Source organism: Trachemys scripta, chromosome 2, assembly GCF_013100865.1.
Source record: "Trachemys scripta elegans isolate TJP31775 chromosome 2, CAS_Tse_1.0, whole genome shotgun sequence".
In the NCBI taxonomy this organism is placed as follows: Eukaryota; Metazoa; Chordata; order Testudines; family Emydidae; genus Trachemys; species Trachemys scripta.
In genome coordinates, this window is record NC_048299.1 from 29,043,205 (window position 1) to 29,062,295 (window position 19,091).

General features: G+C 43.6%; 1 protein-coding gene across 15 annotated transcripts in view; it reads left to right on the forward strand.

Annotated features, from left to right (window-relative positions):
- The window catches only part of ARHGAP12 (Rho GTPase activating protein 12), a 147,501-nt gene extending 137,186 nt beyond the window's left edge, over nucleotides 1-10,315 (forward strand). For all 15 annotated transcript variants that reach the window (XM_034760118.1, XM_034760121.1, XM_034760123.1 and 12 more), the window contains 5 exons: nucleotides 54-152; nucleotides 3,258-3,335; nucleotides 6,997-7,131; nucleotides 8,068-8,170; nucleotides 8,721-10,315. In XM_034760118.1, the coding sequence (XP_034616009.1) occupies nucleotides 54-152; nucleotides 3,258-3,335; nucleotides 6,997-7,131; nucleotides 8,068-8,170; nucleotides 8,721-8,895 (590 nt within the window). In that variant the 3' untranslated portion in view covers nucleotides 8,896-10,315. The remainder of the gene's footprint in view (nucleotides 1-53; nucleotides 153-3,257; nucleotides 3,336-6,996; nucleotides 7,132-8,067; nucleotides 8,171-8,720) is intronic.
- Nucleotides 10,316-19,091: the final 8,776 nt, after the last annotated feature.

Genomic DNA, 19,091 nt, shown 5'->3' on the forward strand with positions numbered 1-19,091 from the left:
TCAACTATAAATGAGGTTTTTTTTGTTTTTTGTTTTTTTTTACTTGATTCCAGATCAAGTGTTCGGTTCCAGTCTCACCAGCTTATGTCAGAGAGAAAACAGCTCAGTGCCAAAGTTCGTGAAGCTGTGCATTGAACACGTTGAAGAACATGGTAGGGTGAAAATGTTCATCTATTGGTTTTTATCTCCAAATCTCTGAGAGTCAGTATCTAATTTTGGAAGCTTAATTCTTATCCTATTGGTTTCCAAATGATTGGTAACTGAGTATTGTGAAGTCTAAGGCTTATAGCTGGAGTTATAGCAATAGGATGTGAACAGCTGGGAAGTAGGGAGGGAAGGGAACCTGAACTAGTATCCAGTGAGATCGTGGCTAGCAAAGAGTAGCAAGAGGGAACAGGGAACAGTTCATCATATTTGGGGACGGGATTGTTGAAAGGGATCTTGTCAGTAGGTAACTAATAAAATTGCTTCTTAAATCCTTACCTATGTTAACAAAACACCACTTGTATTAAAGACTGTTTCTCCTACAAGTTCATTTTAGGGACGCCTTACCTGTGTAAATATGTGGAGAATCAAGGCCTTCAGATAACACTAAGTCATCTGAGATTCCTTTAGCTAGTTACACTGATAAAACCTGGAAAATTTGCTTGAAACTCCTCAGATTACCAGATTTCTACATTTTATCTGATTTATTAAAGTGCCCTGATTTGTTGAACATGTCCTTCTCTTTTCCTGTTCACAATAAGAGAAGGCAAATCTCTCTTACTCAAATATTTAAAGTGAGTCTAGATTGAATGTTAAAATTTTGGAAAGTCTGAGGTATAAGATGACCCAAGACTTCTGCATTTTATGTGTATAAAAACTTTCACTTACTCCCTTGTAGTGAAACTATTCCCATGTAGTGGCTGATGCTAAAGATCAAAGTTGTGTGTAAGAGAATCTACCCACCCATCTTTTTGGTGCACCCCACTTCCTTCCCACCTTAGATCTGGCACATCACATTCAGGGCCTGAGTGGGAGCTAAGGGTAAATGTTGCAGGGCAAAATAGGTGCCCTCCATGGGGGAAACAGCTACAGTGAAAGAATATGGTGCAACTTGTAGCCCCCCTTACTGCTGCTGTCTGGTGACTCAGTGCAAGAAGGAAGAGCAGGAACTGGTTCTACTGTCCCCCACCCAACTCCAGAAGCTGCAATAGATGTGTGTTTTCTGCATTGAGATAGGACAGCAGTCAAAGAAGCAAGTTCTCTTTTACTTTAAGGTGACCTGATATGAGCAGCTTCTTCCCTCCTCTTCCATCTCCATTCCCCTCCCCATTATCCCTTCAAAGAGAGAGAATGACCAATAGATTGTGGCAGTAAAAGGTAGTGGGGAACAGATGGGTGGGACAGATGGTATTGACAATTGTGCGCCATATCTCCTGATGCTTCTGTTGCATCAGGATTCCCTGTGGATGGGATTAAGGGAGTTGTTGAATCCCGTCTTTGCAACACTCATATCAGCCAACAATGCACTGAATTCATGTAAAGGTTATGAGCATCTGTAGACAGAAATTCTTCCTGTCGTCTGCACTTGACCACTTTTGATCTTCTGCAACAGCAGCCACTGAGAAGTAATTTTTCTCCTTTTGCCAAATCCAGTGTTTTCGTCAAAACTGTAAAGATGTTAACATGAGGTAGGGATGGAGTGGACATCTGCTTGCCATGAGAAAGTAAGGGAACAGGGTGGAATTAAACACACATGAAAACTCATAAACCAGTGGAACGGGTGGTATCGGGTGGACCTGGTCACCCACTATCAACTTTGAGGTGTTTTCCAGAATGACTGATTTAGCTTGGTTTAGTCACCATACATTTTGGTAAATATAGTCTCAATGTGAAAGGAAAACCTAAATCAAAAACCCTACAATCCCACTGCTAGTATTTTAGGATGAGTGGAGGTATGAGAGAGAGCGAGAGAGCGAAAGTGTGCATATATGTGTAAGAGATAAAGTGAAATCCTTCATGTACTAAGCATTGGTTGTGCTAACTAAATACTAGGTGTGAGATTTTTAAAAGCAGCTAATTGGAGGGTGGGCCCCCAGCCCTCATTGGAAATCAGTGGGAGTTGGGCACCTCACTCCTGAAGACTCCTTCACATTTTCTGAGTACACATCACAAGTTTGCAGATGACACTAAACTGGGAGGTGTGGTAGATACACTGGAGAATAGGGATCACATACAGAGGGACCTAGACAAATTAGAGGATTGGGCCAAAAAAAACCTGATGAGGTTCAACAAGGACAAGTGCAGAGTCCTGCATTTAGGATGGAAGAATCCTATGTACTGCTACAGACTAGGGACCGAATGGTTAGGTAGCAGTTCTGCAGAAAAGGACCTAGGGGTCATAGTAGACGAGAAGCTGGATATGAGTCAACAGTGTGCTCTTGTTGCCAAGAAGGCTAACAGCATTTTGGGCTGTATTAAGTAGGGGCATTGCCAGCAGATGGAGGAACGTGATCGTTCCCCTTTATTTGACATTGGTGAGGCCTCATCTGGAGTACTGTGTCCAGTTTTGGGTCCCACACTACAAGAAGGATGTGGAAAAATTGGAAAGAGTCCAGCGGAGGGCAACAAAAATTATTAGGGATCTGGAGCACATGACTTATGAGGAGAGGCTGAGGGAACTGGGATTGTTTAGTCTGCAGAAGAGAAGAATGAGGGGGGATTTGATAGCTGCTTTCAACTACCTGAAGTGGGGTTCCAAAGAGGATGGAGCTCGGCTGTACTCAGTGGTGGCAGATGACAGAACAAGGAGCAATGGTCTCAAGTTGCAGTGGGGGAGGTCTAGGTTGGATATTAGGAAAATCTTTTTCACTAGGAGGGTGGTGAAACACTGGAATGAGTTACCTAGGGAGGTGGTGTAATCTCCTTCCTTAGAGGTTTTTAAGGTCAGGCTTGATGAAGCCCTGACTGGGATGATTTAGTTGGGGATCGCTCCTGCTTTGAGCGGGACGTTGGACTAGATGACCTCCTGAGGTTTCTTCCAACCCTGATATTCTATGATCACATTTTAGAAATTATTTCAAGCATAAGTTTTGCCGTGGCAAGTTATTAGTCAGCAACTATCTCTGCAGATAAGTAAATAGTTTTCATTGTGACAAGAGATTTTGCAGTTCTCCATATGGTGGATTTTCTTTTTGCTAATGCGAATCTCTAAAATGAGCAGACTGACACATTTAAGTATCTAAAAATAATCTACATTTTAACATTTGTTTTAGGATTGGATGTTGACGGGTTATACCGAGTCAGTGGCAATCTTGCAGTGATACAAAAGCTAAGATTTGCAGTTAATCATGGTAAGTTCCATTCTCCAACTGTATTATCAATTTGAAAATATATGCAAGCGTATTTGTCAAAATTGCTAGAAAGTTCTTCAGATTGTGCATTGATTGTTGGTCCATCTATTTTAAAATAATATGACAACATTTCATGAGAAATATCTAGCACTTTTCAAAATGAAAATGCTACTAAATAGCAGCTTCTATGCTCTTCAAGGTGGGTACTGTCTACATCTGTTCAAACAGTGCCTAGCACACCAGCGCCTTGGTCCTAATTGAAGCCCTTTAGTCACTCCTATAATAATTCTGAAGCAACGTGTGGCATGGCAGTTTTAAAGGAATGAAGCTCAAATAGAATATTTCTATATCTTATGGAAAACAAGAGAAAAAGTATTAAAAAACCCAACAACCTAGTACTAGCATTTAACATTTGTCTATCCTTCTGACCTTGGGTGAGAATCTCTATTGTGCCCTTAGGTCGTCCAGCAAAGGACTCTCAGCCTAGAGCAAAGGTGGGCAAACTACCGCCCTGGGGCCGCATCCGGCCCTCCAGACATTTTAATCCTGCTTTCGAGCTCTAGCCAGGGAGCGGGGTCTGGGGCTTGCCTTGCTCCATGCATGCCGGGGCTCCATGAGGCTCCCAGAAGCAGCGGCACATCCCCCCCGCCCCCGCCTCCTATGCATAGGGGCAGCCAGGGGGCTCTGCACGCTGCTCTGGAACCAGAGAATTTTTGCCTAGCAGAATCTGTAGAAGGGCAGTACTTGCACCTTGTTGCCATAGCCCCTCCCCTGGCTGAATGAGCTGGTGCCACTCCGACCCCCCTCAGTTCCTTCTCACGCCAGTGGCTGGAGTTGGAGCTCTGTAGTGGTTTTCACTTCATAATCCCTCTATTTTTAGTGATTTTTTTTTCTAATGTATATCTTAATTAGATTTAGTGTTAGGCCTGGTCCACACTAATCCCCCAGTTCAAACTAAGATACTCAACTTCAGCTACGTGAATAACGTAGCTGAAGTCGAAGTATCTTAGTTCGAACTTAAAGGTACTTACCGCAGGTCCACACGTGGCAAGCAGGATCCCCCATCAACTCTGCCTACTCCTCTCACAGAGCAGGATTACCGGCATTGATGGCGAGCACTTCTGGGATCGATTTATCGCGTCTGGACAAGACGCAATAAATCGATCCCAGAAGATCGATTACTGGCTGCCGAACCAGCGGGTAAGTATAGACGTACCCTTAGTTAGCTGTAGTTTAACTATTTCCCTAGTGATGGCATCACAAGGATTTAAACATTCGGTCATGTGGGGCAGCGATCCCCAACAACGATCCCCACACGCAGTGCTTGCTGTACCTAGGCAAAGCCCATGTTAAGGAGCAGTGTTTGATTTGCAGATCACTCACCAAACAGACTCTCAAGTGGTGAGGGATCTTCATCTGAAGCAGCAACTGTTTGAGTAGGCCATGCAGTCTGCTTCGGTACCAAGGCCCTTGTCAAATCAGAGGTTGCCCTCGGGTTCTGAGAATACCTGCTGCACCTTCGGTTGTCGGGTCTTGCACTTAGTTAATTGAAAGTGCATCGGCAGCAATATTGGCTTTTCATCCCACTCATTCAGGGAAGATCCATCTTCTCCATTGCCATGGTGGCAAGATGCTTAAAAGGGCTTTTACATCTCCATCCTCTGGTCTGAGAGCCATTTCCTCTGTGGTCTCTTAACTTGGTCCTAGCAGCTTTAATGGGACCTCCATTTGAGACCCTGGCATTTTGAGGTGTGGTCGTAAAGTTTCTTCTCAGTTTCATTTGAACCAGGTGGTATATTTACCTGTGTTTTTTCCTAAGCTGCATTCATCTCCATACATTAAATGTCAGACAGGACTGAAGTGTTTTGTGCTTCTTCTCACCTATTTGTGTCATATGTAGATCGTATGACATGTGAAGTAGTCTTTTCACAAATGATCTCTAAATGGATAACATCTTGTATCAAGACTGCATATAAAATAGCTTCAGCTATGCCTCTTCAGTGTGTGCAAGGTCATTCTACACGATCTGTTACTGCGTCTTCCAGAGGATGGAAGTTTTGGTCAGGCAATCCTACAAATCTTGTTTAGGTAGACTCCAAGGCCCCGCCTTCCGGGGGATACTGCTTGTGAGTCATGTAAGTGGAATACATGGCTACATCTACTAGAAGATGTAAGCTAGAAGAAGAAACGGTTACTTACTGTAACCGTTGTTCTTCAAGATGTGATGCAGCCATTTATTCCACAACCCACCCTGCATGCCCTCTGCATTGGAGTCTCTGCACTGCACTCTAGGTGCTCAGTGCAAAGGAACTGATGGGAATTGGGACGCTGCTGCCTCATATAGCCAGGGGAAGGGCTACAGCAAGAAGGCATGAGCGCCATCCCTCTACGGGTACTCCTAGGCAAAATAATCTGGCTCTTGAATGCTGGGTGTGCATTGTAACCTGTGGGCTCCCTTCTCCAGTGCTTGGAGATGCAGAAATCAGTCATGGAGGATTTTCAGGAAGGATTGCAAAGAGTCAATCTCCCCACAATCAAGTCCAAAGGAACTAAATGAATTAATTTAATTCTTAAGTACCAACTTTTAAAAATCTTATGATAAAGAAACATAATAAATAACTACATTTTTACAACATAACATGGCTACCTTATAAGTCACATACATTATCTTCACAGTTGTACAGAAACATAAAGAAGACAAATTAAATCTAAACAGGTCAGTCCCCACAGAAAAACAGTGAGATGAAACTCGGAGTTCCCAAAAGCTTAGGTAGTCTCAGTTAGTCTTTGATCACTAAATTTATACAATCTGCTGAGTTAGAAGCAACATCTTTCCTCCACTTGCTTCAGTTGGAATCCATGCAGACTCTTCCTCTGCTGAAATCAGTTTTAGCCAGTCAGCTAACTGATTAACCAACTGGTCAAACAAGTATATGGGTTTTTAAATAAACCAACCCTGTTACTAGAAAAATACAAAACAGAATAGCAAAATAAATGACTTTCTCCATTATAACATTTAAAGAAAAGTTGGTGAATCATACTAGTTGAGACAATTTAACTAAAATTATTTGGCTAAAATCAAACATTGTTCAAAGTATACGATTAAAATAAAAAATTATTTTTCCCTCCCAATTTTCCCTTTCTGTAATTAACATTGCTAGGACTTCCCTGTTGGAGGGTTAACAATATCACTAACCTGCTGCAAAGTGCTTCAGAGTTAGGGACAACAGCTTGCTTTTCTGTTCCTGGCCTCAGCTTCTGCCATCCCACACAGAGCAACATGGCCTTTTGAAAAGCAGCTGCCCTCACTGCTTGCCCTCATGGAGTCAGACTCTAGCAATAGGGAACCTATTGAGCATACCCAAAACTATGACACCCAATTCCAGAAACTTCTGGATGTGGAGTGCTAAGTGTGCATCTGCCTAGCAACAATGACCGACACAACTCATACTTTCTCATCTCCCCCCCCCCCCCCATAGATCTCTTAAAGAGATATCTCCCCACATCTTGAAGAACTACAGTTACACTAAGTAACTGTTTCCTCTGGTCCTTTCACGCTAGGTAATAAGAATCTCATTCATTGTTCAACTTGTATAGGAAATAAGTAATTAATGATGAACACCTACTAGATTATTGTAATAATTCATATGCTTTCTTTCAGATGAAAAATTGGACTTGAATGACAGTAAATGGGAAGATATACATGTCATCACAGGAGCTCTAAAAATGTTTTTCAGAGAACTGCCAGAACCACTCTTCACATATAATCATTTCAATGACTTTGTCAATGCAATTAGTAAGTCCATAAAGCATGCACAGAATTTTCATAAATATTTAAGTATGCACGATGCACTTAATTGTAATATGTTCTTCTTTTCACTGTTTAAAAGGGAGAAATTATTAAATTTTGTAAAGGTGTTACCTTATATGCAGTTGTGGTGTAGCTGTGTCAGTCCCAGGATATTAGAGACAAGGTGGGTGAATGATCCTTGAAATATGCTAAACAATCTGTTCCACGTTATATTTAGTTATGAACTGAGTACGTTTCCCAGACATGAAGAAGAGCTCTGTGTAAGCTCAAAAACTTGTCTGTCTCATCAATATAAGTTAGTCCAATAAAACAGTGGCTCTCAACCAGGGGTTCTGTGAATTCTGGAGGTATGCAGAGGTTTTCCAAGGGGTGTATCAACTCATCTAGATATTTGCCTAGATGTACAACAGATTACATAAAAAACACTAGCAAAATCAGTACAAACTAAAATTTCATCCAGATAATGCCTTGTTTATTCTACTCTATATACTATACATTGAAATGTAAGTACAATATTTATATTCCAGTTGATTTATTTTATAAAAATGAGAAAGTAAGCAATTTTTCAGTAATAGTGTGCTGTGACACTTTTGTATTTTTATAGCTGATTTTGTAAGCAAGTAGTTTTTACGTGAGGTGAAACTTGGGGTACACAAAATAATCAGACTCCTGAAAGAGGTACAGTAATCTGGAAAAGTTGAGAGCCTTTACAATAAAAGATATTATCTCACCCATCTTGTCTCTAAGGTGTTACCTTCAGATTATCAGTAATATTCAATGTGGCCACCAGGTGGCAATGTATTACTTAATATCAGCACTGTAAAATTGTGTGCTTCATTCAGTTTTTGGTAAATTATATGCTACCAAAATTTTAAATAAAAATATTGAATTTATGGTGTATCTGCCTTTTATCTTTTCCAGAACAAGAACCAAGACAGCGTGTTCATGCTGTCAAAGATTTAATTAAACAGTTGCCAAAGCCAAATCAGGATACCATGCAGATACTTTTTAGACACCTCAAGAGGTGAGTAGTAGAAGGAAGAGAAAGTTTTAATGTACTGGAGAGCTTCCTTAAAGCTAGGGTGACCAGATAGCAAGTGTGAAAAATCGGGACGGGGGTGAGGAGGCACCTATATAAGACGCATCGGGACTCTCCCTATGAAATTGGGACATCTAGTCACCCTTTTTAAAACTGAGTGATCAAACATTAAAAGTCCTGGGGGAAGGTTCTAATCATGTTTGCTTTGATGTTCGTTGTGCTTCATCAAAGCAAAACACTTGTCTGTGTTTATACAAGCTTATGGAGAAGCAAATCCAATTTTTGGATAATGTTTTTATTAGTTGTGCTTTTAGCAGCGAAAGCTGTAGATTATAGGGATAGAGCTAGTGTCAAATATATTTTAAACAATGAAAGTGATTACAATAGTGGCATGTTTCATGAATAACAGTAAATATGGAATAAATATTATGAGAAATTACTGATTTGGTTTTGTTTCTATTCTCTGTTAACACATTATTCTCTCTCACATGGATGAATATATTTTAAACACATATTTTCTTCTTTTTTCCCCCAGAGTTGTAGAAAATGGAGAAAAGAACCGAATGACTTATCAAAGTGTTGCAATAGTTTTTGGACCAACTCTGTTAAAGCCAGAGAAAGAGACTGGTAACATAGCAGTCCACACTGTTTATCAGAATCAGATTGTAGAATTAATTCTGCTGGAACTGAACTCCATCTTTGGATGTTGAAGTTTTCTTAGAGTTAAAACTGAAGATATGAGTTGGCAACAGCTTTCTATCAGAAGTTAAATCTCTCTGTGTACATGATGTATTGTGTTTGTGGACCAAGCGACAGCTCAATTTTGCACTTTTCAGTAGGATGGGAGGGAAGAAATGGGAGGAGTGTTTAACCGATTATAATTCACTTATTACATTGTGAATATTTCAAAGTTTGTACTCTGTCTGTTTTAATAATACAAATTGCAATTCTAGTATGGGCATATACACTGGATTTCTTGGTGAGAAGCTAAAATTAATCTCAGACTGGATAATCTGGAATGGATTTTTTTTAAAGGTTCACCCCTTGGTAGGGTGAGGAAAACCCGATTAACTGGCTTCAAACATGTTTTTTCATACTTTTAGTGACAATAAAATTTCATCCTATGCTTATGTACTGAAATCTGTGTGGATCCTGTCAGCAGGGATTCTGCATGTAGTGTGACTGTCTTTAAACTAGTGCTAACAGTGGCCAGTGTGGTTTACAGTAATTCAAATAATCCCTCATTTGAGGCTTTTTTTTTTTTTTTTAACTGTATTATATAGCATCCTTGCTGGATCTTCTGGTTGCTTGATAGAGCAGAATCCTATTTTTTCAAACACTGAACTTGTAAGAATATCCAGCAGAGGATTTGTTCTGTGACATACTAGAGTTTTATTTAATACACACATCCATTTTTCAGGGTATTTCTTGGCTACGTTTTGTGCTATACTGAATTGCAGTTAACAATTCTAATTAAATACCATCATTATCTAATGCTGTACTGAGTTCTTGGTATGATCCTGTGGTAGTGAACATTTTTGGATGTAAATACAAGCTAAAGACTGAATGACCTTTGGCTTATGTACATAATTCAGTTGTTGTATAGTCTCAAAGTACCTTCTAGTTGCACATTTCTAATCATGGGTAGATTAGCTACAGGTAGTGTAACACTTCCAGTGGAGGTCTAGGTTTCCTCAGATAAACAGGTTACTCGAAAAACTAAACATGTGCACTTTTAGATGTTAATTACATTTGCAGGCAAATAATTGTAATGCAAATGGTACTGGAAAAATACTGTGTGCTTGCTAAATTGTTAATGCACTACAAGAGGAGCCTTTTAGGTTATTTAATATGTACAGGATACATTAGAGAAATGTATTACAGATTCTAACATTTGCAAATAATGGAAATGTTCCAATAGATGTTTGTTGGAAATAATGACATAATACTAAATTTGAGAATTTCTTTTTACATTAATAATGTAGATTAATTTGTAAAATAAATTTGGTTTTGGAAGATTTTTGTTATAGGGAGCATGGTCTACTGAAGATTTTTAAATGTATTTTTTTAGACTAACTGCTGTACCTAATATGTGTTATGTTTAATCTGAATAAAGAAAACTATTAGCTAGTTTGGAGTTTGCCAGTCCAAATTTGGATGACGTAGTCCCCTGTTGAATTTGCAAACACTCACAAATATTCAGTTGTGTCTGACTGTCTGAAATGATATTTCCTGCAGCAGAGATTGTGCTGTGGTTAAAAATGGAGTGTCTAACAGAAACTTTTAAGAATCCCCCTTTTCCCTGAACAGTAGTTGGATTGTATGATGAAGATGGGTAATTTATAGGTTTAAATTTGCAAATATTTATAAGTATTCCACACAAGTATTTTTGTCCTAATGTTTGATATGTTCCACACACAAACCACCTGCCCACAAAAGGAAGACAGACAAGTGGTGAAATTATCCCATTTGACCTTTGATCTCTTTTATATGTTCAAGGTGAGAATTCCAGCAGCAGAAAGCTTGCTGAAAAAGTCTTTGTAGATAAAAGAAGGGACGACTAATCTTGTGGTTTTCTCACTTTATTTTTATTGTGGTAGTGGTGAAGTCTTGCGGTTTGTTGCAAAACAACTTGGGTGAGAATCGTGATATCTATAAATCAGTGTTGCATTTTCAACCTCCTGTTGAGATTTAAAAGTATAATTTCTTTTTTGATACTTGTTTTCAGACACATCATTCTAGTAGGAAATATAAATGAAGTTGAAATTAGTTTGATTTTTTTTTTTAAATTGAGATTTGAATAAACTATTTCCTCTGAATAGCATTGTTTAATTACAGATCATGTTGTTGAAGTATTGCTGTAATCAAAGTAAGAAAATACCTGTTTTGAATATCCTCTTTTAACAATGAGGAATGTAACTTTCCATTATATTCCCAGAAGAATTAAGTATTGGTTACTACATAATACTATATATAATACAGTATAACTTTTGTGCAGCAAGTGATATGAAAGCTTTTAGTTTGAGGAGATGGAAATACTTCCCAAAAAATCCAGATAATGTGGCAAGAGTTAAACACATACTGCAATCAACAGAAAAATAACTGATCTACGTGAGGATAAAGGACAAGCACACCAGCTAGAAATTTTGTACATTAGAACCATGGCAGTTTGTTTACATATTTAATATCTCTTGCTTCCTTTTCAAATCCTAGTGATAGAAATAAGCTTGTAGCAAAGGTGTCTTCCATGTCTAGCATTTATCACTTGCCTTGCTGCTTCCTGAAATTGGCATACCTTTAAGTTTAAGGGCTTTATTTTTACATTGACTATTTCAAAGTCAGTATGAAACAGAACACAAACTGAGGAAAGCCGAGCAGCAGAAAAGGTAACGGTAACTATTTACATTTTATAAAAGTTTTATCTTTATAAAATAGGAATAAAAATGCATAAAGAAAAGTGAATAGTCATAAAAGTGAGAATATAAACTTGTTTTTTTTTATTAAAACTGGAGACATTAGTATACCAGACTTACAGCCTGTATCCCCACTGTGGCTATGTATTGGTGTCAACTTGTTTTACAAACTCGAGTTTTGTCCCATGGGCAATAGCTGCATGCCTCATGGAGGTGCTGTATATAGTATTGCTAAAGAGTGACATTTGGAATAGCTCGAGCTTGGTAGTGAGGAAAGTTTGCAGTAGTTACTATGGATCAATGAAGAGAGCTGGGCACAGATAAAGACTACTTTAATAAATGTATTCAACCTTGTAAATAAAATAGTTTTCAAATTGACTTGACATGTCCTTCTGTTGGGTTTTTTTTTTTTTTTTTTTTTTTTAAATCTTTTTAATTTAATGAATGTTTTACAAACTGGCAAGATTGTCCTGAACTTTAGCCACCATCAACTGAAAGCCATGATTAATTCCCCCTTTATTGCATCCTCTGCATTATGACATGCAAATCCTAACAGCCTTTGGTAGCGAAGATGAGTTAGAAAGTATTGTGCTGTCTAATTAAAAGTTCAGTCTAACACAGTTAAATAGCTATACTTTAAGTAGTTAATTGCAGAATGCTACTTTCCTTTAAAGGAAACAACTTTATTCGGACACAGAAAAGAGCAGTGATATTTTGGAATCAATTGGTAATTCATAAGCCATAAACTTAGACCAGGCACAGTCAGACATTCTGCTCTGAAGAAGGGAGGTACAGAATATCTAATAAGGCATTCTGCAAAGAGAAGGAACTTCCTCTGAAGAATCTTAATTAGTCTCCACAATTGCAAAGTTTTGTGGGCAAGCAGCTGCTGAGGCTGTATTCTGCTGGCTTACAAAGTAGCCCTATGTGATTACGGAACTTAAATGAACATTTTCCTTCATGGCATTCTCGTAAACAGAGTACTTGTAAAACAAGATAACACTGTGACAAAGCAACATAAAAGGCATTTGGAGGGGACCTGGCCTCTTTTGGTCCCTTTTTCCCCTGAGAATCAAATGGTAGTTCTGATATTAAAGATTTTGCAATTTCCCTAAGTTGGCCAGCTTCACTGTTCAGAGAAAATATATAAAGACACTTCGAATGATTTTTGTGAAAGAAAATAAGTGCCTAATCTACCTGCAGCAGCCTTGTAAATATGTGTAAATCAGCAATTCTTAAATGGAGGCTTAGTTTATGGATGGGATGAGATCCCTTTTGGGAAAGGTCTTGGTAATGAACAGGTGCTACTTTTAGGATTGTGTCCTACTGCATATTCCATAGAAATGTAGCTTATTAGGAAAACAAAAATAGAGATCACTGGTTTGGGGTAAGTAATATTAGCTGCAGGATTCTGAAGATGACAAAAGGGAGATAATGAGAAGGAGAGGTTGAGACCCGGGGAGACTGGAGAGATCAGACAAATAGTCCAAAGCAATTGAAGAACTGGAGATGGAAGAGCCCAAAACAGACAACTAGAAAGAAACTGGAGAGCAGTAGACTGGCCAGGAAGCAGAGATCTGAGCGAGCCAGATTGCATGGAATTCTGCTCTTTTCTGTCAGCCAGCATATTCTGTGTAAAATCTACACAGCTCATGAAGACACTTCTCTATAAACTGACTGGGGGAGGGTCTCCTCTGAAGCTGTGGGGGAAATTCTGCTGCCCCTTCTCCTAGGATGGAAGGATTCCGTTCTAAGCAGGCTATCTTCTCTTTCCAGTCCTTGGTTTTGCTTTTTTCAGTATTTATATGCATGTTTTGCTTACTGCTTACTATTAAGAAGCCTAATTCTGAGCCCAGTTTCTGTGACTACAGTGCACATGAAGCTGTACAAACTGGCTGACCCTGGGAAAAGTCTGATAGTGCAATAAGGCTGGTGGGAAAAGGAACTTCGGCTAATTGGGAAGAGCAGCTCAATGAGATAAGTTCACTCCACACATCCCCCATCATTCCTCTTCCCACCACGTGTTTCTAGAGCTTCAGTAATGTCTCCCAGCCTCAGCATGTGCAGTAGTTTCTGCAGCTGAAGAACTTTAGCAGATATTATTTATCTGCCCTCAAATTTGAGGCCCACTATCTATCCTTAGCAAGAAGCAATCTTGTCTGTGGCTGTGTCTCAGCTCCCTGAAATCAACAGCCTATGGCCTCTTCCCTACCCCTCCCCACTACCTTCCAGGACTCTGCAGACCTCGCTTTCGCCGTACAGGCTAGCGCTAGGCACACACCAATCCCCGAGTCCGCACTGTTCCCTGCAGCATCCAGCACCTGTCACTGGATACTCAGAAATTACCAAAGGAAGTGCGCAGACCGTCCTTGATCCTCACAACTGATACCCCCCCCCATGTGGTTGGGGAGCACAGCGGAGGACCCACACAGTACAGGACAGGTGACTTCCTTCAGAATCGGTGTTGCATATCAACTGGCGAGAATTACATGCAGTCTGCAACACATGCCAGGATTGTAAGAGTAATGACAGACAATGTTGCCTGCATGTTATAATAACAGTGCTTTGTGCTCAGAAGCACTAAAATTGTGGAATTGGTGTATCCAGCATGACATCAACAGCTTGACCTCTTACCTATCTGGACACCAGAACACCATGGCGGACTCACTGAGCAGGAGATTTGCACTTGGGGTCTTGTGAGAGTTAGACATGAGCCCTGCAGCACGTATTCAACCACTAGAGATTCCTGATCATCGACTTCTTTGCCACACCCAAAAACTCCAAACGTCCACAGTTCTTTGCCACACCCAAAAACTCCAAACGTCCACAGAGCTCAAGAGCAGCTCTGGATCATGTGTCTTTGAGGGACGCCTTCCTCATTAGATGGGATGTACCCATTACATGCCTTTGTTGCTCAAAGTGCTTCACAAAATCAGCTGGAACAAGCCACAGTCATTCTCATAGCCTCAACGTGGCCATGACAAACTTGGTACCCATACCTCATGCACATGGCAGTCTGTCCACCAATCACCCTACAATTGACTCGATACCTCTTCTCGCAGGACACAGGCCAAATCTTCCATCCCAATCTAGAACTCTGAAGGGGTCACTCACAATAAAGGATTTTCACTTGAAGTTTAGACACCTACAGTATGCATGCAAGTCTCCACTACGGTGATGAGATTATACCCCTACCTGAATCTAATGTGGGGGTCCATCTCAATACACCCCCTTCCCATTTTGCTATACCATTTCTATGTAAACCATCTACTGTAATCTTGATTCCTTTTATAAAGTTTTGTCCAGCTCATTAACGCATATTATAGTAGCGTTACCCACAGGCTGCAATCTAGGTCACTTTGTGCTATGTGCTGTACACACAAAATATGGTTCCTGCCATGAAGAGCTAGGACAGTAGCACCCACAGGCTCCAACCAAGATCAGGACCCTACCATGCTGGGCACAGTACATACACCAGGACACAGTACATGGTCTGAAGATCTTACCTAAATAAGACAGAATGGAAGTTGTTTAGTACATAAATCCAGTTTGAAAAATGTAAGTGGGAGTTCTCATCTATATAAAACAGCACTACTGGTCAGTGTGATGTGGGAGGGGGCTCCAGGCTGAGGCAGTGGGTTGGGATGTGAGAGGGGTGAGGGCTCTGGGGTGGAGCCAGGGATGAGGGGTTCGGAGTATGGGAAGGCTGAGGGTGAAGCCAAGGGGGTTGGAGTATGGGAGGGGGCTCTGGGCTGAGGCAGGGGATGGGGTGTTTGGGGGGGCATGGGCTTGGCTGGGGGTACAGGTTCCACGGTGGGGCCAGAAATGAGAGGTTCAGGATGTGGGTGGGGGCTGAGCTGGGGCAAGGGGTTGGGATGTGGGAGGGCTCTGGCTGGGGGGTGTGGGGTACAAAGGGTGCTCTGTGCTGGGATCGAGGGGTTTGGAGGGCAGGAGGGGGGTTGGGGCATGTGAGGGGGGGGTAGGGCTGTAGACTCTGGGAGGAGCATCGCTCAAGCAGCTCCCAGAAGCAGCGGCATGTCCCTTCTCTGGCTCCTACACAGCATGCAGAACTCCCTGGCTGTGCCTCTGCCCCGTCCCCAAGCGCTGCCGGCCACAGTTCCCGGCCAATGGGAGCTGCAGAGCCAGTGCTTGGGGTGGTGGCAGCATACTGAGCCCCCTGGCTGCCCTTAAGTGTAGGGAGAGCTTCACGGAGCTGGTCACACAGCGAGCCTACCTTTGCCCCGCTGCGCCGCCAACTGGCCTTTTAACAGCTCGATCAGCCGTGCTGACCGAATCCGCCAGGGGCCCTTTTCGACCAGGTGTTCCGGTCAAAAACCAGACATCTGGCAACCCTAAGTTTGCCTGAAGTGTTTGGTAAATCTGCTCAGGTTAAATAGACTGGTGTATATCCACTTCTTTGAGTGTTTGCTCATGTGTATTCCACAGTAGGTGTATGTGCACTGGTGCCGGAAGTTTTTCCCTTAGCAGTACCCGTAGGGGGAGCGCTGCTGCGACCCCTGGAGTGGTGCCTCCATAGTGCGGTATAAGGGGAGCCGCGTGCTCCCCCGACCCTCAGTTCCTTCTTGCTGCCAATGAGGGTGCGTCAGAACTACTTGCTCCCGTTTCACTTCACTGCAGCTCGTCCCAGAACTCGTCGTTCGTTGTACTTGTGTTCGTTAAGTATCTGAAGAAGTGAGGTTCTTACCCACGAAAGCTTATGCTCCCAATACTTCTGTTAGTCTCAAAGGTGCCACAGGACCCTCTGTTGCTTGTGTTTGTTAGTTCAACAAGTTTCAGTTCAGACAGTTAGCGTTTGGGCTGGGGCATGCTCTATGCCCCAGGATTTAAATTGTGCGACTCTTGCAGGCGTTCAATGCCCAGAAGTGACCCGCAAGCCAGCTGTCTCCGCTGCTTGGCTGAATCCCACATTAGTGACCGCTGTAAGATCTGCGGGTCCTTTAAACCTAGAACCAAAAAAGAAAAAGCCATTAGACTTTGGATCCTTCTCATGAAGTCAGCACTGGCCCGAACCCTGGTGCGCCGAGCAGATTTGGCACCGGGCACCTAGTCTTCGGTGCACAGTGATCCCCCCAGCACCTTCCGCTGGCTGGCACCGCTCCCCATCTAAGAAACAGAGAAAAGGCCCCGTCTTCTCAGCGGCGTCGAGAGAAAGCAGGGGGAGGTGCTAGACCTGCGTTGGGCAGCCCCAGTTCCCCCTCTGGGCCCCAGAGCTCTGACTTATGTCGAGCGGAGCAGCCCGGTTGCGTCGACTCAGGCCTCTCTGGATGTCCGTGTGCCTTCGATGCCGGAGGCCCTGCAGGCGTCCTGAGACATTATGACTCTGCAGGTACCTGGGGCACCACCGGCACCCAGGCCCTGCTCTAGAGGCAATCCGCTGCTGGGCTGTAGACAGTCGATCCCGACCCGATGCAGATCCCAGTCAGGGGACCGCTCTCGGGCCCGCTTGCCGCTCAGCATCCTGTCAGGACACAGTCTCCGGCCTCTGCTTTAATCTCCCACTAAGTTGTCTGGTCGGGGGCCCTCGGATCGGAGTTCCAGACACCGCTCCACGCCAAGCAGAGAGTATCGACGGGACAGGCACAGGTTCTGTAGATGCTCCCCTTCACATTGGAGCTACCGTAGCCACTCCCGACCCAGGCACCGTTGCCATTCGCGCTCCAGCTCTCTCTCCTTGAGGCACCGTGCCCATGACTCCTGGCGGGGATCTAGGCATTGCAGCGTCTCGAGAAGTAGTAGCTCGAGGCGGCACCGTTCCTCAGCATCCAGGTCCTGGTCCTGTGGCAGACGTCGTTCTCGGCACCATCGATCATACCACTCCCATGGTACCAATAGGTTGTTGGTAACCTCGACCCACACATGGCCCCTATGTCTCAGCCTGGCCAACCCAACCAGCGGGTGCTGCCGGCGCTGCAGCATAGTCAGTGGCAAGGGCCCCTATGGCAGGGCCAGTGGTACCAGTGGACTCCCTGGCCCCCCGTGCATGCCCAGCCAGGGACTTGTTTGGTAGCAGGGGCGTTGGAGGCTCCCTCCGCCTCATCATCCAGGCCTCCAAGGGATAGATTGGTGGGTCACGGATCCTTGGCACCACACACTGAGTCCGACCAAGGGGTAGATCCTATGGCGCCGGCCACCGTGCAGAGCTCTGTATCGGCCTCCTCTCCCGCGCCGGATGACAAGGTTACAGCCCCATCCCCCTCCACACTACAGGAGGATTTCAGGGCTCACCAGGAGCTACTGAAGCGAGTAGCATCGGGCCTCCAATTCCAAGCTGAGGAGATGGCAGGACCCTCAGACTTGCTCTTCAATGTGTTCTCGCCTTTGGCACTGGGCAGAGTGGCCCTGCCTCTGCACAAAGGAGTGGCCAACATTTCCCATGCCCTCTGGCAAACGCCGGCCTCCCTCCCGCCAATATCAAAGAAGGCGGAGCGCAAATATTTTTTGCCCACAAAAGGGCACGAGTATCTTTATACCCACCCGGCCCCCAATTCCCTTGTGGTGGAGTCTGTAAATCATAGGGAGAGACAGGGTCAACCCCGACCACATCCAAGAATAAAGACTCTAGAAGGCTGGACTTGTTTGGTAGGAAACTTTATCCTTCGTCCAGTTTCCAGCTCCGGGTGGCGAACCACCAAGCCCACCTCAGCCGTTATGAGTTTAACTTGTGGGGGGTCACTGCCGAAATTCGAACCCTCCCTGCCGGAGCGTGAAGGGAAGGAATTTCAGGTGCTCGTGGAGGAGGGTGCCGCTGCTGTGAAGGCTGCGCTGCAGGCAACATCAGATGCAGCTGACACGGCTGCTCGGTCCATGGCCTCGGCGGTGGCTACTGCTGTCCGGGTTCTCCACGGAAGCACAGTCTGTGATGCAGGATCTTCCCTTTGATGGCAAGGACCTGTTCACGGACATGAAACTTCATGGCATGAAGGACTCACATACTACTCTACAAACCCTCGGGCTTTACGTCCTGCCCAAGGAAAAGCCTAAGCCACAGGTTCCTGCCCCGGCTCCCCAGCCAAAATATGAGCCCACCTGTAAGAGGTCCAAGACCCAAAAGAGGCAACCCTAACAGCAGTCTCGCTCTGCCAAGCTACATGGGCCCTCAAGGGGCAAGCAGCAGGGCAAGAGGCGTTTTTGACTGGTTGCAGGAGGGTACCCGGGTGCCCTCGGAGAAGCACCTACCAATAAAGTTTGCCTTTAGCAACCGCTTGTGTGTGTTCCTTCTGGAATGGTCCCAAATAACATTGGACCGTTGGGTCCTCAACATGCTACAATTTATCTCACCCCCGCCCTCCCACCCCCACGGAGACCCGTCACGTTTACCCCTGCTAGAGCAGGAAGTGGGTCGGCTCTTCAGCTTGGGAGCTGTGGAGAAAGTTCCAAGGGAGTTCTGGGGAAAAGGGTTTTACTCCCGTTACTTCCTTATCCCAAAGGCGAAAGGGGGGCTCAGGCCTATCCTGGATTTACGAGACCTCAAT